Genomic DNA, 22,949 nt, shown 5'->3' with positions numbered 1-22,949 from the left:
CTTGTACCTATAATAAAAACAATAATTTTAGTTTTATTAATTATTTTATAAAAAATAAAAATAAAAAATACCCTTTTCATAATATAATTTTTTTATAAAAAATATATATTTTTAATATTTTTCGACTTAATAGCTCTTCAATCTATGACGAAAAGAGTTCGGACCTGAAAATGCCCAATGGACCCAAGTGGATCCACGGATCATCCGGATCCGACCCATATACAGTAAAGGAAGATGAAGTAAAACTCTGTTATAATCAGGCTGAGTGGAAATGTCTTAATAAAGTTTTGGCGCTTTGGTGTTTAGAATTCGAAAAGAAAAAAAGATTTGGGGGTTTAGGGTTTTACTCTGATTTTCATTTCCCAATTGAATCATTAGGGTTTTAAATTTGTAAGTCCTCAAGACCACAATGTAAGTTCAAATTTCTTCTCTTGTGTTTTTCTTCTTGATTTTGTTTTTGGTTAATTTGACTTATAAAAAATGCATGATATTGTAGGGAAGCTGTTAAGTTGGAAATTCGGCGTCCTCAAATCGTTAATGGAATCGGTCTTGAACCCGACCCGGATTGGAGCTTCAAATCTTTGTTATCGGAGCTTGATTCCTTGGAAAAGAAGCTCAATCTCTCTTCTTCGGTTTCTTTGCCCTTTGCAAAAACCAAATCAAGGTGTGTGTGTATTTCATCTTTGTATTTTCTGTACTTGTATCAGTTAAATTAAGATGCATATTTTTTAATTTTAATATATGAAATAGAGAAATTTATGGGGAAAAAGGCACCAAGAGAAGCTCAAATGCTTTTGTAATGAGAGTATCTGACGAGGAGTTTGAGGATAGTGAAGGTGAGAATGAGGAAGTTCGTGATCGAGGTTTAGTGAAAGCTGCACGATTTAATTGCAATGAATTTTATTTTAGGTATGGATTATGTTAACCCATTGCTTATTTTTGTTAAATTTGAAGTCTTTATTTAGTGTGCATGCTCAAGGTGATTTGTTTTCGTGGTTTTGTTGTGAAATTCTTAATTTTCAGTAGTAGCGATGATGATTCTGATGATCAGCCATGTCTTGACGTTCAAACCTACTTGATGAATGAGGTGGGATTGGTGGAGAGTGCTTTATATGAGTTAACTCATGAGCATCAACTTGGAGTTAAGGTTTGTTGGATTAACTTCTGTTGAAGAGAGCTTAAGTTTTGTGTTATTATATCATGTTGGTTATGAACTCGGATCTTTTTATTTCATGTGTATTTTATTATTTGCTATCCTTCATATATGGATTATGATGTAGCATTGCAATGTACTCAAGTACAGGAGGAAATTAGAAACACAATCTCTGCATTAGAGACAGATTTGAGAAATGAGAGCGAAAAATCTTCCTCTGCACATACTAAAGTTGAGAAATATAGAGAAGCAAGGCGAGAAGTGGAGAGGAAATTTGATGTTCAGTACCAACGCAGAGTGTAAGTAGGCATCTTTTGTTCCTCATAGTTATTTACTAACATATTCAGTTTTGGAATACAGTTTCCAGAACTGGATCTTGTTGCTGGCTCTTTCGTCCTTTTTTCCATTTTTCTATTGATGCTGCATGATGCTTTATTATATGCGTTCTAACTGATCCTAATAGTCTATGTCACTCAGACTTGAGTGTGACTGTTAGGTTTGTGTATGTATCTGACATGGGTATGTTTACAAGTTCACTCTAAGTTTTTTCATGTATTTGCAGAGTTCTTGGAGGATCATAGTCTCAAACTCCTTATAGTTCATAGTTAACTACCACTCTCTCTGTTTTATTTTCATTTTTCACCTGTCCTTTTTGGATGTTCCAAAATGAAGTTATTTCTTTTTTAAGTTTTGAACATCTTAGCTCTTTCTTTTTCTTCTATATTTAGAATTTGTTTTTCAATTTATTTTACTTTTTGACAATAATAAGTATAGCAAATCAATGTTATAGAAAATAGATGGATGCCAATAAACACGTAAAAGTCAAAGCTTCTTTCTTAATGTGCAAATAGGGTGAAGAGAGTAGTTCGATTATTGAGAGGAATTAAAGTAAGATTTAATACTTTTGAATTATGGTATAATGGATGAATTTGTTGAAGTTGTCTTCCACAATTACATGGTGCTTGCCGTTCTGGAAACAATTTTTAAAAATACATGAATTTACTACAGCGCAGAAGGACTTGATAATCATTTGACTGCTGTCCAGCGGGACCATGAACTCAAATCACAAATAGAGGAAAGGAAAATACGAAGTGATGCAGCACATGAAGAAGCCAAGAGAAGGGAAAAGGCTCTTCAGGAAGAAAGACTACTCCAAGAAAAGGCCAAAGCAGAGGCAGAGGTTAGTTTGTACAACCCTTAGATGTAGTATATTAGACCTGCGTCATATGTGGCACTGCTCCTCTCTGTATCTTTTGTTCATCTAACTAGGGCTGTTACTTTGTGCAATTTTCCATTTGTGAACTGACTGGATGTCTTTTTAAGCTGCGGAAGTTCTCTTTTGCTAGGTTGTCATGCATATAACTCAATTTTTAAGAAAACTTTTCTGATTGAACTTAAGAAGGACTTGGCTATTGTAGAGTTCTAAAAGTGTTGCTTGTTACTTTGCTGGTGTTTTCTTTGTACTTTACACGAGAGCTATGCTTCATTGTGGTAGCAAGGAATAAAAGAGAACAAGGACAAATTGCATGGTTCAGTTCATTGACATTCTTCCATGTAAAGATGGATTTAGAGAAAAAGAGAACACAATCTCCTGTCATAATCTTTTAAATCTCGAGATCTCAAAATCACTTTAGTTTGACAAAAGTACTTAAGAATAATAACAGTATGATGATTGGCCTTGTTAGTGCCACAAAGGCTCCAGACTCAGACACCACAGGTTTCAATTAGAAAGCCACACAACTAAGTGGCCTCATCACTTCGTTCATGCTCCATGGAAAAGGCCTTTATAATTTACCATTGGATTTGAGAGAATAAAGTTGGAGTCTATTCTGTTTTTTCTTTATTGAGCTTTAAAGAGTTGAGATATTGCAATAGTCCAAGATAGTTTTCTTAATATTTTGCATTTTTTTGCGTGTGTGTATGCTTTCTGATAGGAGGTCCCTGCTCCACTTTGTGAGGCTTTTTATAGATTTTAACTCTGAAAAAAATGAAACCTTATATCTGTAGATGCATTTATTTTTAGCAACATATATTTTTTTTGTTACTCAAATCCTTTTAGAAAACATGTTAATTTTATAGGGAAATTAAAGGATATTTGCTTTATGATTAAGAAATTTATGTATTAGTTGCAGGCTAAACTAAAAGCTGAGGAAGCAAATAGAGCTGCTTTGGAAGCTGAGAGGATAGCAGCAAAAGAAGCAGCAGAAAAGGAAGCAGCCAAAGCCTCAAAAGCTAATACTTCTGAAGTGCCACAAACAGAAGCTTCAGGAGGCCCAAATGCTACTAGTTCGAGAGTTGAGAATGATAAAACAAATAAATCAGAATTGGCAGGTATATTCATTTATTTTCAGTTTAAAAACATACTCATGCATATTCGCGTATGTACATACGTACAGGACCCTAAACCTAAATACACGGGGATAAATACATGACCTCAGTTCTTGTCACTTCATTGCTGTCTATGTTTCTAAAGACTGCTTGCTAGTTGCTAGGCATATTCTTAATGTTGTCCATATTTTGTTTGAGTTTTTGCACTTGATAGATTCATCAACAGCATGAAATGCAGATATGCGTGTGTTCCTTTGTTCTGGTAAACAAGATTTTTGTTCAAGGCGGTACATTAATGTGTCTCTCTGTCAATGTGGCAGGTAATATGCTCAGGGCCGCTGAGAGTGCTTTAAAGCTAGAGAGGGAAAGGCTACAAAAATTAAAAGAGTTGGAAGAAATAAACCAATCACTGAGATCAAGTTCAAATCAGGCATGTCTTATATCTACTTACATTTAGGATATGTATTGCTTATAAAATTGGGTGGTAAATATCAGAATGTGATCCTATTCGATTAAAGTTAATTATTTCCGTACTTGTCCAAAAGGTAAAAAGTAAATTAAAAAAAGGGGGTCGTTATGTAGATGTGTGGGTTATGTATTATATTATTGGAAAGTGCTTTAGCTTTGTTACCATATGTTCTCTATTTGTATTTAGCATTTGGCACTGAATTTTCTTTTCAGTGTCTTGGTTTGAATGCATCTTATTTGGTTAAGCAATGTTGTTTGTTTTTAGAATTTTGACAGCACTGGAAGGCTTATTGGTAGATTAATAAGACAAATTAGTGGTAACAAGGACAAGGTTAGGTAAGATGGATCTGTTCATTTTTGTGTTAAGGTGGTTTTGTAAAGTTTATTATATTTTCTGCATTAGGATTTATGTTTGCTTCAACTAGAAGTTTAACATCCAAAATTTCATGATGCTGTTAGATTGATAATTCTATATGTAAACAATCTTTTGCAGCACACAAGCTAGTGAGCTTGTAAAGATTTTCAACAATCCGCGTTGCCCTCAAACCATAAGCATCGCATATTTTGCTCAGAAGGTAGTCACAGTTGCTCATCACAAAACAATGTGTTATTTTCAACAAATGTACAAAAAGTCTAACCATTCAAAATGCAAAGTTGGAAATCTGGTTCCGCATTGAAAGCAATAGAATTTTTCACAATGAAGCCAACTATGCATACCTTGAGAAAGTTCCCTACTCTCTAATGAAAATGACCAAGTAATGTGGCCATGCATGGAACTAAAACAATCTGAGGTCTCTATTCTAAATGTTATCTGTCAGTGATACCTGTATTTTGAAACTCCTTATGGTTATGGCGGTGCATTTCTGTTGTTGATACTTCAGGTTGTTTCTAACTGCGAAAGCCCTAGTCATTCTGCCTTTGCCTGTGCACATGTCATCGTCCTTGTAACATCACAGGTACATCTTTTATGGTTCCTTTTCTTGGGTAGGGGAGGGATGGGGGTGTAAAGGGAGCAAATTAATCACAATAACCATAAAAAATGGCCTTTTCCTCTTCACAGGCTGTCTTAGATACTGAGATCATTTTGGTATCATAATTTAAAGTTTATGACTAAGCATGGGACTGCTATAAATTTTAACATGCCACGAAAATAAAAAATATTTCTGATTACTTTCTCAGAAGCCTTGATTTCCTAGGTTGTTTAGATGTGTTTGGTTCATGACTAATTTAGTGGGTGGGTAATGAACTTAGGACAAAGTCTTGAACGATAATATCATACCGGTAGGTGGATAAGAAGGTGAAACAACTAGAGCTTATTTGTAAAATAAGTAAATGATAAGCTGCAATACTTATAGTGCATTCTATAGTTTTTGTTGAGGGGAGGTCGGAGTCTCAAACCCTAAAACAATGGATTTGTGCCCGGGGTGTCCATGGTTTTATCCCCGGGTTTTGTCTCTTGACTCCGCGGAGAGCTCCAACGGGTTCATGGAGTGGGAGTGTCTCACCCACCAAGCAAATGTGAGCACTTAGCCTTGGTGGGGTTCGAACTCATGCCCTTATATGGCATTAGCGGGTAAGAAGAGCATGGGTTTGAAGCTCACCACGGCCAAGTGCTCATATTTCCTTGGTGGGTGAGGCGCTCCCTCTCTCTGAACCCGTTGGGGCTCTCTGTAGAGTCGAGGGACAAAACACGGGGATAAAACCAAGCATAGACACCCCGGGCACAGTATCTCCACTTTTGAAGGTTTGAGACTCCCCTCATCCAAGCTGTTTCTTTTTGCTTTGTTTTGGGGGGAGGGGGGGGGGAAGAGTGCTTTCTGATCTTAGCATCAGAAACTGAATTTTAACGTAGAAATATTCTTGTTTACCAGTTCCCACAAGCGATGGATCTTGTTCTTGCTGAGATACATAGAGCTTGCATTTACACTGTCCCAAAGCATATTTCATACACCAAGGTAACATTTTTATATCTTATGTAAGCCTATCTAGATGAATAACAAGCTAGCACTCAAACTCACTGTGTTTCTCAAGTGTTTGCATTTGTTAAACATGTAGCTATGCTTTTTTGATATGTGAAATCACTCAACTTGCTCTAGAAAAGCCAAACATGGATAAACGGAATCATGCTAGTGTGCCTTTGTTCCTTTTGCTGATATATGGCTTCTGAGTTGTAATTTGCTATTCCAGTCAGCATTTGAATCCAAAGAAGCTTATTGGAAGGTTATTGGATACAAAGAGGATGATGGGAAGATTGAAAGTACTACAGATTATTTGGTACGGTTGGATTCTTACATGAAGCTGTATGGGGCACTGGTTCAGGTATGTTAATGGTTAAATAAGAAAGAAAGTGATGTCTCTTTCCTAGTTAAGCATATGGATATTTTTGCCCTCTATACATGTAGCATCATATAATTCATCAAAAACAAACCCTACTAAACGAGATTTTTATCATTAGTGGCAGACTGAGGTTGCTGGTTGCCAAAATGTTCATGGTCTAAAGGAAGGTTGGGCTTGGCTTGCTAGGTTTCTAAATGCACTCCCTGCCAATATGTATACCGCTGTGGCTTTGTACGCATTCCTGCAAGTAAGTTGGATTTTTCAGTCTACTTTTTTGCATCATACCAGTAATTGCTGAAAACATGAACATGCCTGGGGATGGCAATAGAGCGGGATGGGGGTGGATGTTGCTAAATCCACCACCTGCCCCACTTCACTAAGGATGTAGAATCTTAAAAACCGCTACCACCTCCATTGATGTTGGATGTATCCATTCTTGCTTTACCCGAGCTCGCTTTGCTTCAATTTAATTTTTGCTACTTGTCTTTAATATTTTCATTCTTTTTAAAGTCAAGTGAAAATTTAATATTGACTTTTTCTATAATACTTTGTTACATTTTTACTCTTTTAATACAAATACAAGGATAAAATGATAATTTCATATAGTGGAGCGAAGCGGGGTGGGACAAGCAATAACCATAACAGCTCTATACCCATTATTCAAAAGAAAGAATCCACCCTGTCCCGCCTCGCATTCTTTTTGTAAAAAAACATTTTCTCCATTCAGAGTAGATTGATTCGAAATTTATCGAGCTATTTAGGTTTTGCCATCCCTAATTACATGTTGGGAAAAAGGTTACTAGAATCGGGAAGGGCCAAAATTCAGAATTCGTAAACTATAAACTAGTACGGAGCCAACATGCTCACTGAGATATAAATTTCCTTTGGATTAACATAGATATTCGTTTTCACAGATGGCAGGCTTTGCTCTCTTTGGAAAATACAGATCCCAGTTCATGAAAATGCTGAACTTCATCTCAGAGAACTTTCTAAATGCCTTGAGGTCCCAAGATGATCCGGACCTGAGGCCGATTACGTCCAAGATTCAATGTTACTTGGAAGACAAGTTATTCCTTCAAGAACCAGAGGGAAGAACTTTGCAGAGTTCTTTGTTATCAAATAACATGGCGCCAGAGTCGGATTACCATGGTCCGTATCATCAACAAAGTAGGCATTTCTACTAAACCAATCGAATAGAGAAACCATTTGTAAAGAGTTGCTCAGAAGCACAAACGAGTACGAAGCTAATCTCTTCTCCTCATTTATTCTTTTCATTATATACACAAATGTTTTGGGGAAGAAAAAAGTTTAAGATTTATGCTTACATAACAAATTCTATACAATAGTATAAAGTTTGTCATATTCGTATAATATTTATATATTCATTTCCTGTTATGTTTTAGTTATTTTCATTTTGGCAAAGAGATCTTGTTTAAAAGAAAAGCAAAATTAAGGCTATGTTAAAATGATTTTTGAAAAATAAAAATGAAAATATGTTAAAATTACAAAAAAAAATATTTTCGTTGTTTCCACTAAAAATATTTTGTAAAAATAAAAATGATGAAAACAACTTGACCTAAAAATATTATTGTTTTTCAATAAATTTTCGAATATTAAATCTACTATCTTGGTTTGAATTCATATAAATTCAAAAAGTTATTTTATTTGTCATGTTTTTATTATAGAAAAATAATTACCAAAATTGTTTTCTAAAGATGAAAATGAAATATAAAAATAAGAAATATTTTCAAAACCAATCAAAGCCTAATTTATGATTATATTATCATCAATTTTAAACACAAAGATACAACGGGCCAAAAAAAAAGTACTAAGACAATTACAAATGGATTCTTCATCAGTGTTTAGTTCTGCAATTTTTTTCTCTCAAGACCCCAGTTGGAGGGCTTGAAACTATGATGCCACAATAACTATGCAACCAATACGAATATTTCATAAACCCTCCAAGTTTGGATCGAGCTCGAAATGCCCCTTTGACTGAAAATAGAACTTGATTGTTCTTGATCTGGTTCTCAAACAGCAGTGCTTCTTTCATTGAAAGACTAACCTGACTGGCTATCATATGAATACTTGCAAACATGGTCTGACCTTTTGCAGCTGAGAAAGGTTCTATGTATTGAGTAGCAATCAAGGTTTCGTCGAAGTAAAGATCAAGAGACAGGCGATTGAAATCAATGCTCACTTTCTTGTTCGGATTTGTGAAGTTAACCAGTAGAGTGACATCTGCATCCAGCAGGTAACCTGTGTCAAGGGTGGCCGCGTTCAAGGTGAAGCCGTTGAGATCGAAGAGTGGTCTATGTGGTCGAAAGATGAGATAGACCATAAGAACGAGTAGGCCAGCAAGTATCACGATCAGCCAAAAAATTATACAGGAAGTTGCCGTAGATAATGTTAGAGGGTCGGTTTGACGGACACTTGGGAGGAAAACACCAGAGTGAGGACGGTGTTGTTGGGGATGCCAGCGTTGGTGCTGGTCACCTTCATTGATTTCATGCTGCGGTCTTACTGATGATGAGCTAGGATGTTGGTCATGAAGATGGGGTTGTAGCATTACTTCTTCTGGAGTTGGACCTTGAAACGGTGAAGGTCGTGATCGTAATTGGGGGCGTCGATCTTCATGATGTATTGGTGGTGGCACCCAAACATGAAGTGGCAGGTGAGGTTGGCTGTCATGATGTGGCTCCGGCTGTGACGGGCCGAGTGGATGAGGATGTAAGTCTTGGTCTATAGGACCTCGTAGTGGGACACGCTGGTTGCGACCACGTTGTGGCAGCAAGGTAGCAGGTAGATCATGCTGTTGCTCGGGCGTTATTCAGTCAGGATCTTCGATAAAATGTGGGTTGGTTTCAACATGTTGATAAGCCATTCTGGTAATGAAAATAAACTGAAACTAAGTAAAGAAAAGGTACTATCCTAAGTAATAAATGCAAAAAAGTATTTGACTTCATGAGAACTTCAAGTAAAGGCAAAGAATCAAACATAAACTCGTGAGGGAGGCAAGTAATCTTTGATGAGTAAAGGAGGCAAAAGAAGTAATGGGTAAATAAAAGTTAAAAGAACTTACCATAAACATGAAGAAAGTATTTATCGATTTGAGAGCAACGTACGGTTTTGAGCCCACAGTGCTTGGAATCACCCGGTCTAAGCATAGCATGGCGAAGCTCCCCTGCAATATACAAGCACACAGGAGTATACTGATAGGTTAAATGAACACAAATATGAGAGTATCAACAGAGAAATCAGTATTATGCGATAATTGTCACGATACAACCGATGATCTTTCAAAAATATGAACCTTCCCCCTACAGTAGGCTACATACCATTTTTTCCTAACAGCAATATTCTTTTTCGTATAAAACTGGTAGGAATTTGCCTGCCTTCATCTATAAAAGGTTAAATCACTTTTGGGGCCTGAACTTGGCAATTATTCTCACATTAGAGCCTAAACTTTTTTTGGGTCCAAGCTAGCCCTTGAACTTGGCAAGTATTCCCCCATTCGGGCTTGAACTTTTTTTTTTCCAAGTTAGTCACTGATATTTCCTTGAAAACCCTAAAGTTCAGGGACTAACTTGGACAAAAATAAGTTTAAGCCCCAATGTAAGAACAATTGCCTAGTTCAGGCCACAATATGGGAGCAATTATCAAGTTCAGGTCCCAATGTGGGAATAGTTGCCAAGTTCAAACCCTAAAAAGTTATTTAACCCATATATAAATATATTCAAGAGAGAAACAACTCAAACCTGAGATTTATTTTCTAAGAGTCTGCAGAAAGGGCAAAACAGTGGCAAGAATAAAGGATCATAAGAAGAGCAGCAAACAATCCATCCATATGGCTATTCAATACCAAAGGTCCAAAACAAATAGTTCACCTGAATTTATCAAAATAAACGAATTTTAATATTTAAATCCGAGGCAAGACCACTTGCCTAAGAAAACATAAGAGCTATGAAATTGCAAAAGAATCAACTTCACACTCATGCTCCACGAACCAGGCACATTTAAGCTACTCTTAAAACAAATCAGTTAAGTGAACTTTCAACCCAATGTGCAAGCACTGGATTAAATTGATGCACATTACCATGAATGTTGTAATATAGTGGATTATAATAAAAAATGCCACATGATAACTTCCATCATATGTCATACCACCGCAACAGTCATGATCAACTGGAATGCTACATTCAATGCAAAATCTTAAGTCTTCTAGCTGCTTCATATTAAGTTTAGAGTGTCCGGCATCTAGTTTTTAAGTTTACAGAAGTCTTGCAAACAAGGCTAGGGTAGGATAGCAAGAAGATGCATTGGGTTGTACTAGTAGTGTCAAAAAATCATTAACACCATGTGCTGCTCTTAGAGCAAACCAAGTATTTCCATAAAAACAGAAGAAGGAACCACCCAAAAGACACATGTAGATTAAGTAATAGAATTTGAAATGCAACATACTACCACCTTTATGCAGAGTCTGTTGATTGGATAGCATTGATCAGTGTCTCTGAAAGAGCTCCGTCAAGAGTAAAACCCTTCTCCATCATTTGATCCCATACTGTGCAAGCCTTAGCAAGTTTCTTTTCCCGTACAAGCCCTCCAATTATCAATTTGTAAGTTGTTTCATCAGGAGAGAGCCCTTTAGTCTGCATTTCCTCGTATAGATGTAAAGCTTCATTTACTCTGTTAGACTTGCAAAACCCATTGATGAGGGCATTGTATGAAATCACATCAGGGTTAACTCCCTGCATTATCATGTCATTAAAAATTCCACAAGCCCTTTCAACTTTCCCACTTTTGCATAGGTGGTCAATAATCGTAGTATAGAAAATCTGATCAGGCAACAGACGCATCCCTGACATATGATTGATAAGTGCTTTAGCTACATCGGAACTACCTTCATTAAGAATAACTTTTATAAGAGTTGTGTATGTCGCAACATCAGGTGAAATCCCCCTCCTACTCATTTCCTCAAAAAGTTTGTAAGCTTTTCGAACATGACCACCTTTGCAAAATGCTTTGATAATGGTATTATAAGAAACAGCATCAGCCAACCCATTCGGCTCCATCTTATTAACCATCAAGAAGTATGCTTTATCCAACCGATCAGCATTACAAAGCCCCTTAATCATCTGGTTATAACTATAAACATCAGGTCCCATCCTGTTCCTCTCCATCTTCTTCATCAACTTCTCTGCCTCCTCCAACATAAGCTCATTACAACAATAATTCAACAAAATATTATAAGTAACCAAATCCGGCTGACACCCATTTTTTGTCATAAACGACTTTATTGCCTGCGCCTTATCGATTCTCCTCATTTTACAAAACCCATTAATCAGTGCATTAAAGAGCAATGAACTAAACTCTACATCTCCACCCTTAATCACCTCAATAATAAGCTCATACGCCAAATCAACCTTCCCACCTTCGCACAACCAAATGACAAGCGCACAACAGGCTTTCTTATCTGGTTTTAAACCTTTCCCCACCATTTCCTTCCAAAACTCAACAGCATTATCAAGCTTCCCAGCTTTACACATCCCATCAATCATTATCGTATACGTTACAACATCCGGGTCTCTCCCTTTCTCAACTATGCTATAAAAAACCTCTAAAGCTAACTCTACCTTTTTCTCTTTAAACAAAAGATTCAAATAAATGTTAAACGCCCAAATATCAGGAACATAATTCAATTTATCCATATCATCTAAAAGAAGCTCAATGAGACTAAAGTTTTTGACAGTGCATAAACCAGAGATAAATCGAGAGTAAGTAAATGGGGTCAGAGAGAAACCCTGAGGGAACATTTGGAAGTAGTAGCGTTCAGCTAAGTCGAAACGGGAATGACGAATAAGGACGCCGATGAATCGGTTGTAGTCGATGCCAAAGACTCGGCAATCTGATTGAGTCATTTCGTCGAACAGGTGGACGGCTTGGTCGATGAGGCCAGTTTTAACGAATCTTGAGATGCGGGCACGGAATATTAGGCGGGTCGTGCCCAGAGCGTGATACATATCAGACACAAATGCATATCAAATGGGTTTGAAAGGGTTGGGACCCGATCAGAATCGACATGAAAGGAGCATTTGGGTAACAAAAAGAAGAAGAAAATGAGAAATGTTGATGCGGCTAATGGTTTTTTCGGCTACAAAGGAGGGCCGAAAGAGTGCAGCTATTTCACGTGTAAGCCCGGTGTGTCCACAATTTTGGGGCCCAAAGCGTTCTTTGGGTTTATTATTGATCTAATATAAAGTTGTCCATAGCTCGAACAATCTGTCCAGCTGGATAGGCTTAGTTGATCTGAGCTCGAAAAGAAAATTATATTTCAATAAAAATTTAAATATAAAAATTTTAAAATAATAAAATAGGTTTGATATGCTAGGTTGAGTCAATTTGAAAAACAGATTTGGGTTTAAAATTTTTTGAGTTGTCCATGGTTCGAACAATCTGTCTAACTCAACAGGCTTAGTTGAAAAGAACAAGAGCTGCGGTGGTTATTGTGGTTGCAGAGATAATATTTAAAGAGTTAAGTTCGCCAAAAAATTTAAAAAAAATACTCAGTAAAAATAGAATTAGAATTCAAAGTGGTTACTTGAGTGTGGTAAAATGAAAGTTAACTTAAATAGATAGTGGTATTTTAGCAAAAAAAAAAAGCCTTTTTAAGTGCCAATGCAATGATTAGTCATTAAAGAAATAAAGAGGAACACTTAAATTTCTAAAGAAAGATTAAGAACAAATTCTTAATAATTTTTGTATACGAGCCTTTTAAGCTATGCTCTCCAGACCATCCTAAAAGTAAAATAACTAAGAATCTTATCAACTTTCCAAGGTTATTCCCAAAAATTCGTTCTCAATGTGATGTTGTTTCCAATGAGGTTGTTTTTAAAAGGTGCTCATACAAGAAACAATATTTACTGGAAGTACTATCGATTAAATAGATGAGCAAAAATAAATATCTACATATCCATAATTTCATAGGAAGTGAAAGAATTCTGAAGTACCTAATTTTCATGGATGGAAACTTAACTTCAAATTATTACGCACTAAGATTTGATTCTCCAAGTTTTTAATGTGATGACACTCAATTATTGCTTGATCACTGATCAACTGTGTTAACTCTGTTACATTGCATCGTCTTTTGGATCGATCTCAATGCTTTCCCCAAATTTTTGTTCTTTATTTTCACTCTTAATCATTCTCCATTGCTGATTTTGACTCGGATCATGGCTTTCAAATAAAAAATATATTTAAACTATTAATTTTATCTCATTTTACTCAAAACATTAGTCAATAAGAACATCACATGTGGTGTAATACCCCTACCCGTATTCATTACCGGAATAGGGTACGAGGCATTACCGGAGTTTACAAATTAAATTTCTTTTTTTTTTATATTCAATATAGCCCCTTTATAAATATCTAACATTCCCTGCAATATTAAATCGAGACCAATCCACATCAACCAAATCAATTCAACATATTTTCAAGATAAATTCATGCATATTTATAAGATAACGTCATCACATATCTAAAACCAGGTTTGTTAACCATACTAATGGCTAACTTTACATTCATTTCACGTTAACATTTACTTTGTTAGCTTATACATGCCATTGATTTCCAAAATAAAGTTTCTTTATATACCGAAATCCTGAGGTTGACAGTGTGATGTGTCTCCGACCAAATTCTACCTCCGAGCTCTTAACACTACAAAACAGGGAAAAAGGAAACGGGGTAAGTACTTTGTGCTTAGTAAGCTCATGTAACAAGAATTATACTTACCTAATATTTTCAATACAATATAATAAACATTCATATATCCATTCAATGCATTATTACCCTAACATGCACAAACTCAACATTCAAGTGAGTACAATAATTTCCATGTACCAATAATATATACTATGATTGATGAGCTCATCAATACCATGACTTCCATTTCCTTGTTATTTTTTCATATTTATCCCATTGAATTTATCGGAATTTCGATGGATTTTCAGAGGTACACATTTATTGTACAATTCCGGGTCCGTCAATTCATATTCATGTGCGCACATATCCATTTCAGAGAGCACACTCCCGCGAACCTCAACCTTGCAGCGGGATTACCAGTCCAGGCTAAATCCCATGCAATATAAACTCATAGAGGATTGTCGGGATTACCAGTCTAGGCTAAATCCCCTGCAACGACAATTACTCTAATGAGCTTGGATCTGAATTACCAGTCCAGGCTTAATTCGGATTACCCGTCTGGGCTAAATTCATTTTACACATATTCTTCGGGAGTGCTATATCAGGATAGGATCACCCGTCCGGGTTAGATCCTTTTTACCGTCAATTCCTTTTCAGAGATCCATCGAATTTTCCTTTCATTCAACCGGGATTTCTTCCCATTTTATCAAATATATCAATGTTTCATAAATTTTCATACAATGAACATTCAAATCATATTCACATAAATAACATACAATCTCAAGCATTTAAGAATATAATTCAAGTTATACGAACTTACCTTGATACTTGTTTGTAAACAAAAAAAAAATCTACTAATCCCGAACTTTTTCCTTTCCTCTATCTAGCTTCATATTTGAATCTTCTGGATCTAAATAAATAAAATTAATTATCAATTTAATACATTTCATATTCATATGCAACATTCTCTATAATTCGACTATTATTTATAGTTCATTCAAAGCTGTCTACTTGAGTCATAGTCACTAAATTATTTTTATCTTGAGATACAGAACTCCAAATTAGGATCTGATAATTTTCCCTGAAACTAGACTCATATATCTTCTTACCATAAAATTTTCAGAATTTTTGGTTTAGCTAATCAGTACAGTTCATTCTTTAAAGTCACCCCTGTTCTGCTGTAGACAGTTCTGACCCTTCTTCACTAAAAATTAATTATCTCTTCATACAGAATTCAAATAATGTTCTAGTTTGTTTCTATTAAAAATAGACTCATTAAGGATTCTATACATATACATTTAAGCCCATAATTGTTTTTATTCAATTTTTTATGATTTTTCAAAGTCAGAACAGGGGAACCCGAATTCATTCTGACCTTGTCTCACAAAATTCATTATATCTCAAAATTTACAAATCCATTGCTTACACTATTTCTTCTATGAGAAACTAGACTCAATAAGCTTTAATTTCATATTTTTTTCATCTTATAATTAGATTTATAAAATTTATGGTGATTTTTCAAAGTTAGTCTACTGCTGCTGTCCAAACTGTTTTTGTGCAAGCTGTTTATTACCATTTTTCCCCTAAGCTTTTAATAAATGATAATTTCGTCCCTACTCAATTAGCCTCTCAATTGAACTGATTTTTCTCAATTAATATTTTATTCTATCACCTTAAACTAGTTTACAACCTTTAGGAATCAGAATTTCAGCAATAGACTTTAATTCCAAGCATTTTCAGAATTAGGTCCTAAAAATCAATTTCTATTGAAATTACTTAATAAAATCATCTCATAAACAAATTAAAGCTTTAATTTAATTCTATTTTATCATAAAATTACAGCACTCAACCATGGTGACTTTCAATTTCATCCATGAAATCAAAAACTAATGAATTTAATAGTAGGACCTAGTTGTAAAAGTCTTAGAAACACAAAAATTACAAGAAAAAGGCAAGGATTAACTCACTTGGTGCAAAAATTATGAAATATCAGCTTAGATAACCCTCCTATGGCGTTTTTAGCTGCTGGAATTGAAGAGAAATGAAGAGAAATCTAGATATTTCCTATTTAGTCCTAGCTTTATTTAGTTAATTTTGCAATATTCTAATTTTACCCTTAATTTATCAATTTTTCTGCTGATTTCATACCCTCGCGGTCCAGCCCAAATAACTTTTGGGTCTAATTTCCTTTTAAATCCTTTCTCATTAGACTCTTAAGCTATTTAATCATTCTAGCAACTTTTACACCTATTACAATTTAATCCTTTTCATTTAATTGACTACCCAAACATTAAAATTTCCTAACGAAATTTTAATACCACACTAATAACATTTCATAAATATTTATAAAATTATTTTCGACTCGGTTTTACAAGATAGAGGTCCCGATATCTTGTTTTTACCCAATTTCTTCAATAATTTCTTTTTCTAACTAACCACTAATTCGGTAAAATTTTTCTATCAATATTTTCATACGATTTTCCTATCATATCAATTTTCAAGCAAAAATATTGAAATAAATTTCTCTTTAAATCGGATCTATGGTTACGAAACCATTGTTCCGATAACCTTGAATTTAGGCCATTACATGTGGCATATTCACCAAATGTCGTACACTTGAAAAATAAAATGAGATAAAATTATTAACCAATAAGAATGTGACATGTATCACATTCATGCATGATATTGTACACATTTTGTATAAAATGAGATAAATTGATAATTTAGATATCATTTTTATAAAAAAAATAGATATCTAAGTGAAAAATGCATAATTTGGGGTCAATCTTATAATTAAGCCTATTTTTAATTTGAATTTACTAATAACTTTATTAGAAATAAAGGATCAAATTATGAAAAATTAAATTATAGGTTTAAATATCAAATTTTAACATAATAGAAGGACGAAAACCAAATTAAATCTTGTTTTCAGCCACGTTTAGTTGAATCTTTGGACACATTATATATATGTGGACTTCGATAGAACTTTCATTCCACTCGCAAGTCACTTACCATCACCACCACCAGCGCCACCAATTGCGAAAAGCCGAGTCGAAGAAGCGGAAGCTGAGCTCTCGCAAGCTGGCTTACAGTCCGAAGCGAGCCATGGTTGAGCTGAGGCACTCGGGCAGCTCGCTCGGGAGCCGAGCCTCTTCTTCTCCGATGAAACGCGACGAGGATGCTTCCCCTCTCATCTTCAACGATCACGTCCTTCGAGATGATGATGACGATCATCCTCGCCATTCTTTTCGAGATCGTTACCGTTCGTTTTGGTCAAAAATTTACTCTTTTTTCCCTTTCCTTAATGATGATCCTAGGTTTTCTCAACACGGTTCCAGGATCTCGCTTCTCTTGCTCGTTTTCATCGCCGTCGCTGGATTGATTTCCTTTTTCTCGATCTTACAACGATTAGTAAGGAATTGATTCACTTTGTGGTGAAGCAGTTCAAATTACTTGGCACTATTTTTTTTCTAGATTCTTGTATGTTGCATACTATTAGTAAGGAGCTGATTTACTTTGTGTTTAAGTAGTTGAAATTAGTCTGCACTTCTTTTTCTCTAGATTCTTTTATGTTGCATACCATTAGTAAGGAACTGATTCACTTCGTGTTTAAGTATTTGAAGTTACTCGATACTTTTTTTTTCTAGATTCTTTTATGTTAAATAGGAATTTCTGATTTGAAGTTGAAATTATTCTTATTTTTTAAAAATAATAGTATTATTGATATTTGGGGAAAAAATTTAAATGGAGTGAACTAGCTCTAGCTGGTTAAGTTTAATTTGAAGTTTAGCTGATTTTTTTTTAATGGAAACTATGAGGTCTACTTTTTTTTTCATGGATTTAATTTTTGTGTTACTAATTCTAATATCACTGTTAATCTTTATTGTAGAATTCTCCGTATTTGTGTAAAAAAGATGGCATTGTTCTTCACTGTCCGCGAGTAAGTTTTTCTGATGGGATCTTGTTATTGTTTTTCTTACTTGTTGTAACAATGGCTTTGGCTTTTTGTAAATCGTGTTTCCTGGTTTCTAGGTCAAGGAGAATCCTTCGCTTTGGGAGAATCCTTTCTCTGCAACTACTTCTTGGAAGCCTTGTGCCGAGCGGCGTGACGGTGGAATGTCGGGTATCCAATGTCTATGGCTTCCTTTATTAGTGATGTGTATTTGGTATCACCCGCATTTTGTGAAATGCATTTAGGAAATGTTGGTTATCACGGCTTAGGTTATTAACTCTTTAACTATTGTGCAGACCTTCCTCCCGAGAATGAAACGAGTGGTTATATATTTATTCATGCTGAGGGTGGTCTAAATCAACAAAGAATTGCGGTATAGATTCTTTTCTTCTTATGGCAACCTGATTGAGTTGAGTTTGTATCATTTTTCGAATGCATCTTATGGAGTTGGTAGGAGGTCATAAGTCTTTTTTCAATTATTGAATCATAAAATTGCTGATCATGGTAGTCCGCACTGTGTTAGTACCAGGTAGTACTGTTCTGGTCTTAAACGGATACCAAGTTGTCTATATGCTGATACTTACGTTTGGTGTCACTGACTTGGAGTTAGAGGCCATGCCTCTTTCAATTTCGAAGTGTTATGGTGTCGTCACTTTGATGACTGCAACATCAAAACCTACGAATACAGAGACTAAGATTACATTATTTTATTGACTTGACTTTTGCTTGCTTATTGTATCATGGAAACTCCTGTTGGAGTTCAATTCAAATACCAATAATTAATGGAGAACAAAGATGATTATAAACAAATCAGTGCTGAAGATGAGAATCTGTGAAAGAAGTTCTTTCTGAAAGTTCTTTTGCTGCTTGGTTCTATTCTCGTTTTACGATATCCCAGTACCCTTTAACTGTCCTTAAGCGGAACATTGCTGAATGATTTCTGAAAATACTGGTGATTTGGCATCTTCAATGGCCAGCAACAAACTTATGAACTTATTGCGCACTCAATGCAGATATGTAATGCAGTGGCTGTGGCCAAAATTCTGAATGCCACGCTTATTTTGCCAGTGCTGAAACAGGATCAGATATGGAAAGATCAAACGTGAGATTTCTTGTCCGACAACCTTATGCGTACTACTGGTCTTGTCTACAGTGATTGTTATATTATAAATTGTCATATATGCATAGAAAAAAGAAGTTACAAGATAATTAGTTTAGCAAAAAGGCTAATTATTAAACCAGAGCGTCCCAATCTTATTACATACAATTCATATTATACTAAACATTATTTTTCGAAGACTACAGAAGTTGGAATAATATTTTGTTTGTACTAAGTGCCTTTTTTTCTCTCATATCCTATGATGTTAAAGTTCTACCTTAAATTCTACTTGGAATGATGTAACCTGTGTGAACATTGAAATTTCTAGGTGCATGATAATTGTTTCGTTATTCAAGTTAATTGAGGTTGACTTATAACATTGTGAAGCTGTCAATTTTCATCATAATAGCACTAGCTCAAACTTAAAATATATTCTTACATTGAACTGAAATTTCGAGCTCTAAACTTACTACATAATGGTGGAAATTCTGAGTTTTTCTCACTGCTACACTAGTTCCTGCTTTGGTTTGTAATATATTTGTAAAACTATTTGTAGGAAATTTGAAGACATTTTTGATGTTGATCATTTCATTGACTACTTGAAGGACGATGTGCGAATTGTCCGTGACATACCCGGGTGGTTTACTGACAAATCAGAATTATTTACAAGTATAAGGTGATTTTTTTTCATGGTTCTTTGTGTTGTCTCTTCTATGCTGGATTTGCTATTATAATTAAAGCTATTTGATTCTATGGATTTGCTTCAATCATGTTGACATCATTAATTTCCTAGATTTTGTGATGTTGAATTTAAATTATTAGATTAACTGATGGAATTCGTTTATCTTTTACTTTATTTCATTTTGGGAACAAGGGTAACTTGTTGGCTTTTTCCGACTCTCTTAAATGCAAATGATAAAAAGAGTTTGCACATGTCTCGGTTCATATTTTTCATTGTAGACCTTAACCTCTGCTAATTAGTATCTATCTGGTTTGGAACTTGTAGCCATAAAATCCTAGGTTTATTGTGTAATTATGTCTCTGCATTTTCAAACATGATATGAGAATTCAAGAACTTACAAAGCATATCTTTATACAAATTTATTCCAACTTTTTGCAACTGGAAAATTTTTTCACCTGGAGAAGTGTTGGTGTAATAGACGAACAGTGAAGAATATTCCAAAATATGCACCTGCTCAATTTTATATCGACAATGTGCTGCCTCGGGTCAAAGAGAAGAAAATAATGGCCCTAAAACCATTCGTCGATAGACTTGGGTAAGTCATGTATGTCATAGATCTGTATATGATGACTACTTAAAAAAAAAAAATCTTTTCAGACAAGGAATGAGGACTTGGATTGTTACTCTTTTGTGTTTCCTTTCCTTTTTCTCTTGGATAATGTTCAGGTACGATAATGTCCCTCCAGAAATCAACAGGCTAAGATGCAGGGTCAATTATCATGCTCTTAAATTTCTTCCGGAAATTGAGGAAATGGCAAATTTGTTGGTCTCAAGGATGAGGAACCGCACTGGAAGTCCAAACCCGTACATGTTCGTAACATTTTCGGTTTAGTCTCTACTAATATGCTGAATTGATGCTATATTTAACTCCTAGTTAACCAACAGTTTATTTCATTCAGGGCTTTACATCTTAGATTCGAGAAAGGGATGGTAGGCCTATCATTCTGTGATTTCGTTGGAACTAGGGAGGAGAAAGCTAAAATGGCGGAATACAGACAAAAAGAATGGCCTCGACGGTATAAGGTGATCTATAACAATTTGATGTTTTCTGGTTGTTTGCTTGGTAAGAACCAAAAATTGGCCTGGATTTTGTCTTATCTTTGTTGTAACTGGCAATGCAGAACGGATCTCATCTCTGGCAGCTTGCACTGCAAAAGAGGAAAGAGGGACGTTGTCCCCTTGAACCTGGCGAAGTGGCAGTGATTCTTCGGGCAATGGGATATCCCAAGGAAACACAGATTTATGTTGCTTCTGGCCAGGTTTATGGTGGTCAGAACCGAATGGCACCCTTACGGAACATGTTCCCGAATTTGGTACATTCATTTTAGTCTTTTCTATATATATATATATTTATGAATCCTACAAAACTGTCTGGAATCACTTCTTCTTATTCAACTGAAATATTCTAGGCAGTTTTTAAAGAGTTAAATCACTATTTGGAGCAACAACTCCCACTTTGGCGCTTGAACTTCTTTTTGTTCAAGTTAATCCCTGAACTTGATAATTGTTTCCACATTGGGGCTTGAACTAGGCAACTGTTGCAATATTGGGGTCTGAACTTCTTGGTACAAGTTATGCTTTGAACTGGCAATTGTTCATATGTTGGAGTCTGAACTTCAAGGTTTTCAAGGAAATATCAGGGACTAACTTAGACAAAGAAAAGTTTAGCCCCCAATGTAGAAACAATTGCCAAGTTTAGGGCCTAACTTGTATAAAAAAAAGTTCAGGCCCCAATGTGGGAGTAATATTGTAACAAAAAGTGATTCAACCCACTTTAAAATTGTAGCATTTCTTATGTTTTAGTATTTAGTTTCCAGGGAGTTCCTCTTGCTGTGCTACTGATCCTTAGCCATATTACGTATGATAGGATGGTACCATGGATCTGTTAGTTAACAGACTGAATATATATCAGGCGCTGCAATGTGATTAGTTCGACTTGATGCATAACAAATTGAATGTCTTTGCTATATATATATCTCAATTTTACGTAGTGAAGATGCTTATCATAAGGCTTTCGTAACAGGTTACCAAGGAAGAGTTAGCAAGTAAGGAGGAGTTGGCTGGTTTCTGGAAACATGTAACAAGCTTAGCTGCACTCGACTTCTTGGTCTGCCTGAAATCTGATGTCTTCGTAATGACCCACGGAGGTAACTTTGCTAAATTGATTATTGGTGCTAGAAGGTACATGGGTCATCGTCAAAAATCAATAAAACCTGACAAAGGACTTATGTCTAAATCTTTTGGGGATCCTTATATGGGATGGGCTACATTCGTAGAAGATGTAGTCGTTACCCACCAAACTCGAACTGGATTACCAGAAGAAACCTTCCCTAATTACGACCTTTGGGAGAACCCCTTAACTCCTTGCATGTGTAAAGCTTGATAGCCACTTTTTTCTTCTCGTTACTTGTTTATTCCCGTCGAGCTTCATCGAAATGAAACTGCACTTAACAAATGAAGATTCTTTTAGTATCTGAAAGCTACAAGGGAAAAGAGTAACCGATTAAAGTTCTTAACCTTGAAAAAGGAGTACGGTAGAGGGTATTGTCTGATCGGAGCCAATACCAGGACCAGCCAGCAATGCTAGCAGTTTTGTCTAAAAAAAACCAGGTAAATTTAACCAAATACTTGTGCCTTTATTTATTGATCTTTGGCATATTTCATTTGTCAAAAGACATCTTCAAGCATCAGTACGACGTCGTGTAAAATATTGGTGAAATGTAGAAGAAAAATGAAACGGTCTTCCTTTGCTCCTATATAATGTAGGTTTGTCACTTTTATCTTTAAAAATTAGTATTTTACCTGTTTAATTTTTTAATTAGCTTTTGAAATAATATATCTATAATTATTTTAATTAGTGTTATTGGAATTGTTGAATATAATTAAAATATAATTATTTTTTTTGTAGGCATAAAGATTTGTTTTACACTATAAATTTACAGAAAAAATTATTTTAGTTTTTCATTTATATTTCATCTCAATTTTTTAACTTGAATTTTTTGTTAAATCATTCTAAAATAGATAAAAAAGTTAACATTTATTAACTTTGTTGATGTGGCGGCATCCGCATGGATTGTCACGTCAACATTTAATTAGTTTTTAAAATTAAAAAAATATTTTTTATACTTTTAAAAATTAATTAAATGTTGACGTGGTGTTTATGTCGTATCAT

The 22,949-nt window shown here is 35.1% G+C and overlaps 4 protein-coding genes across 10 annotated transcripts; 2 read left to right on the top strand and 2 right to left on the bottom strand.

The window, feature by feature from the left end:
• The first annotated feature begins 133 nt into the window (after positions 1-133).
• LOC107933406 (protein GLE1) lies at positions 134-7,631 on the top strand. 5 transcript variants are annotated; one of them, XM_041111705.1, is made up of 15 exons: positions 134-411; positions 497-664; positions 751-909; positions 1,027-1,147; positions 1,304-1,452; positions 2,162-2,333; positions 3,280-3,484; positions 3,802-3,911; positions 4,215-4,285; positions 4,443-4,524; positions 4,831-4,905; positions 5,821-5,904; positions 6,137-6,268; positions 6,405-6,533; positions 7,201-7,631. In XM_041111705.1, coding segments are annotated over exons 1-15 (1,929 nt in total). In that variant the 5' UTR covers positions 134-409; the 3' UTR covers positions 7,471-7,631. The 5 variants fall into 5 exon arrangements, with proteins under 5 accessions (XP_040967639.1, XP_040967638.1, XP_040967642.1 ...); XM_041111704.1 differs by having other exon boundaries at positions 136-411; positions 1,024-1,147; XM_041111708.1 differs by having other exon boundaries at positions 166-411; positions 1,024-1,147; positions 3,286-3,484; positions 6,411-6,533.
• A 399-nt stretch (positions 7,632-8,030) lies between these two features.
• Positions 8,031-12,555, bottom strand: LOC107933408 (pentatricopeptide repeat-containing protein At1g13040, mitochondrial). 3 transcript variants are annotated; one of them, XM_041111703.1, is made up of 4 exons: positions 10,754-12,555; positions 10,045-10,173; positions 9,369-9,470; positions 8,031-9,188 (listed from the first exon to the last, which is right to left on the bottom strand). In XM_041111703.1, the coding sequence occupies exon 1, from the start codon at positions 12,304-12,306 to the stop codon at positions 10,756-10,758; it is 1,551 nt and encodes a 516-aa protein (XP_040967637.1). In that variant the 5' UTR covers positions 12,307-12,555; the 3' UTR covers positions 8,031-9,188; positions 9,369-9,470; positions 10,045-10,173; positions 10,754-10,755. The 3 variants fall into 3 exon arrangements, with proteins under 3 accessions (XP_040967637.1, XP_016721106.2, XP_016721107.2); XM_016865617.2 differs by having other exon boundaries at positions 8,031-9,171; XM_016865618.2 differs by lacking the exon at positions 10,045-10,173 and having other exon boundaries at positions 8,031-9,171.
• Positions 8,142-9,687, bottom strand: LOC107933347 (uncharacterized). Its single transcript, XM_016865532.1, has 3 exons — positions 9,678-9,687; positions 9,412-9,470; positions 8,142-9,098 (listed from the first exon to the last, which is right to left on the bottom strand). The coding sequence occupies exons 1-3, from the start codon at positions 9,685-9,687 to the stop codon at positions 8,142-8,144; spliced, it is 1,026 nt and encodes a 341-aa protein (XP_016721021.1).
• Positions 12,556-16,976: 4,421 nt separating the features above from the next.
• Positions 16,977-22,595, top strand: LOC107933384 (protein PECTIC ARABINOGALACTAN SYNTHESIS-RELATED). Its single transcript, XM_016865587.2, has 11 exons — positions 16,977-17,395; positions 17,874-17,924; positions 18,017-18,107; positions 18,233-18,309; positions 18,950-19,038; positions 19,592-19,711; positions 20,196-20,312; positions 20,444-20,587; positions 20,677-20,800; positions 20,899-21,090; positions 21,801-22,595. Exons 1-11 carry the CDS (start codon positions 17,090-17,092, stop codon positions 22,158-22,160), a joined length of 1,671 nt encoding a protein of 556 aa, XP_016721076.2. The 5' UTR covers positions 16,977-17,089; the 3' UTR covers positions 22,161-22,595.
• The last annotated feature ends 354 nt before the right edge of the window (positions 22,596-22,949 follow it).

This window comes from Gossypium hirsutum, chromosome A04, assembly GCF_007990345.1.
Source record: "Gossypium hirsutum isolate 1008001.06 chromosome A04, Gossypium_hirsutum_v2.1, whole genome shotgun sequence".
Lineage (NCBI taxonomy): Eukaryota > Viridiplantae > Streptophyta > Magnoliopsida > Malvales > Malvaceae > Gossypium > Gossypium hirsutum.
This window is presented reverse-complemented; position numbering and strand designations above follow the sequence as displayed.

Coding starts and splice junctions, on each gene's coding strand:
- LOC107933406 (XM_041111704.1), top strand. Junction 910..1,023: donor TGCAATGAATTTTATTTTAG/GTATGGATTATG, acceptor CTTAATTTTCAG/TAGTAGCGATGATGATTCTG. Junction 3,485..3,801: donor AAATAAATCAGAATTGGCAG/GTATATTCATTT, acceptor TCAATGTGGCAG/GTAATATGCTCAGGGCCGCT.
- LOC107933347 (XM_016865532.1), bottom strand. Junction 9,099..9,411: donor AGCACTGTGGGCTCAAAACC/GTACGTTGCTCT, acceptor CCCGAGCAACAG/CATGATCTACCTGCTACCTT.
- LOC107933408 (XM_041111703.1), bottom strand. CDS start 12,306: ATGTATCACGCTCTGGGCACGACCCGCCTAATATTCCGTGCCCGCATC.
- LOC107933384 (XM_016865587.2), top strand. CDS start 17,090: ATGGTTGAGCTGAGGCACTCGGGCAGCTCGCTCGGGAGCCGAGCCTCT. Junction 20,313..20,443: donor CCATTCGTCGATAGACTTGG/GTAAGTCATGTA, acceptor GATAATGTTCAG/GTACGATAATGTCCCTCCAG. Junction 20,588..20,676: donor GGAAGTCCAAACCCGTACAT/GTTCGTAACATT, acceptor TATTTCATTCAG/GGCTTTACATCTTAGATTCG.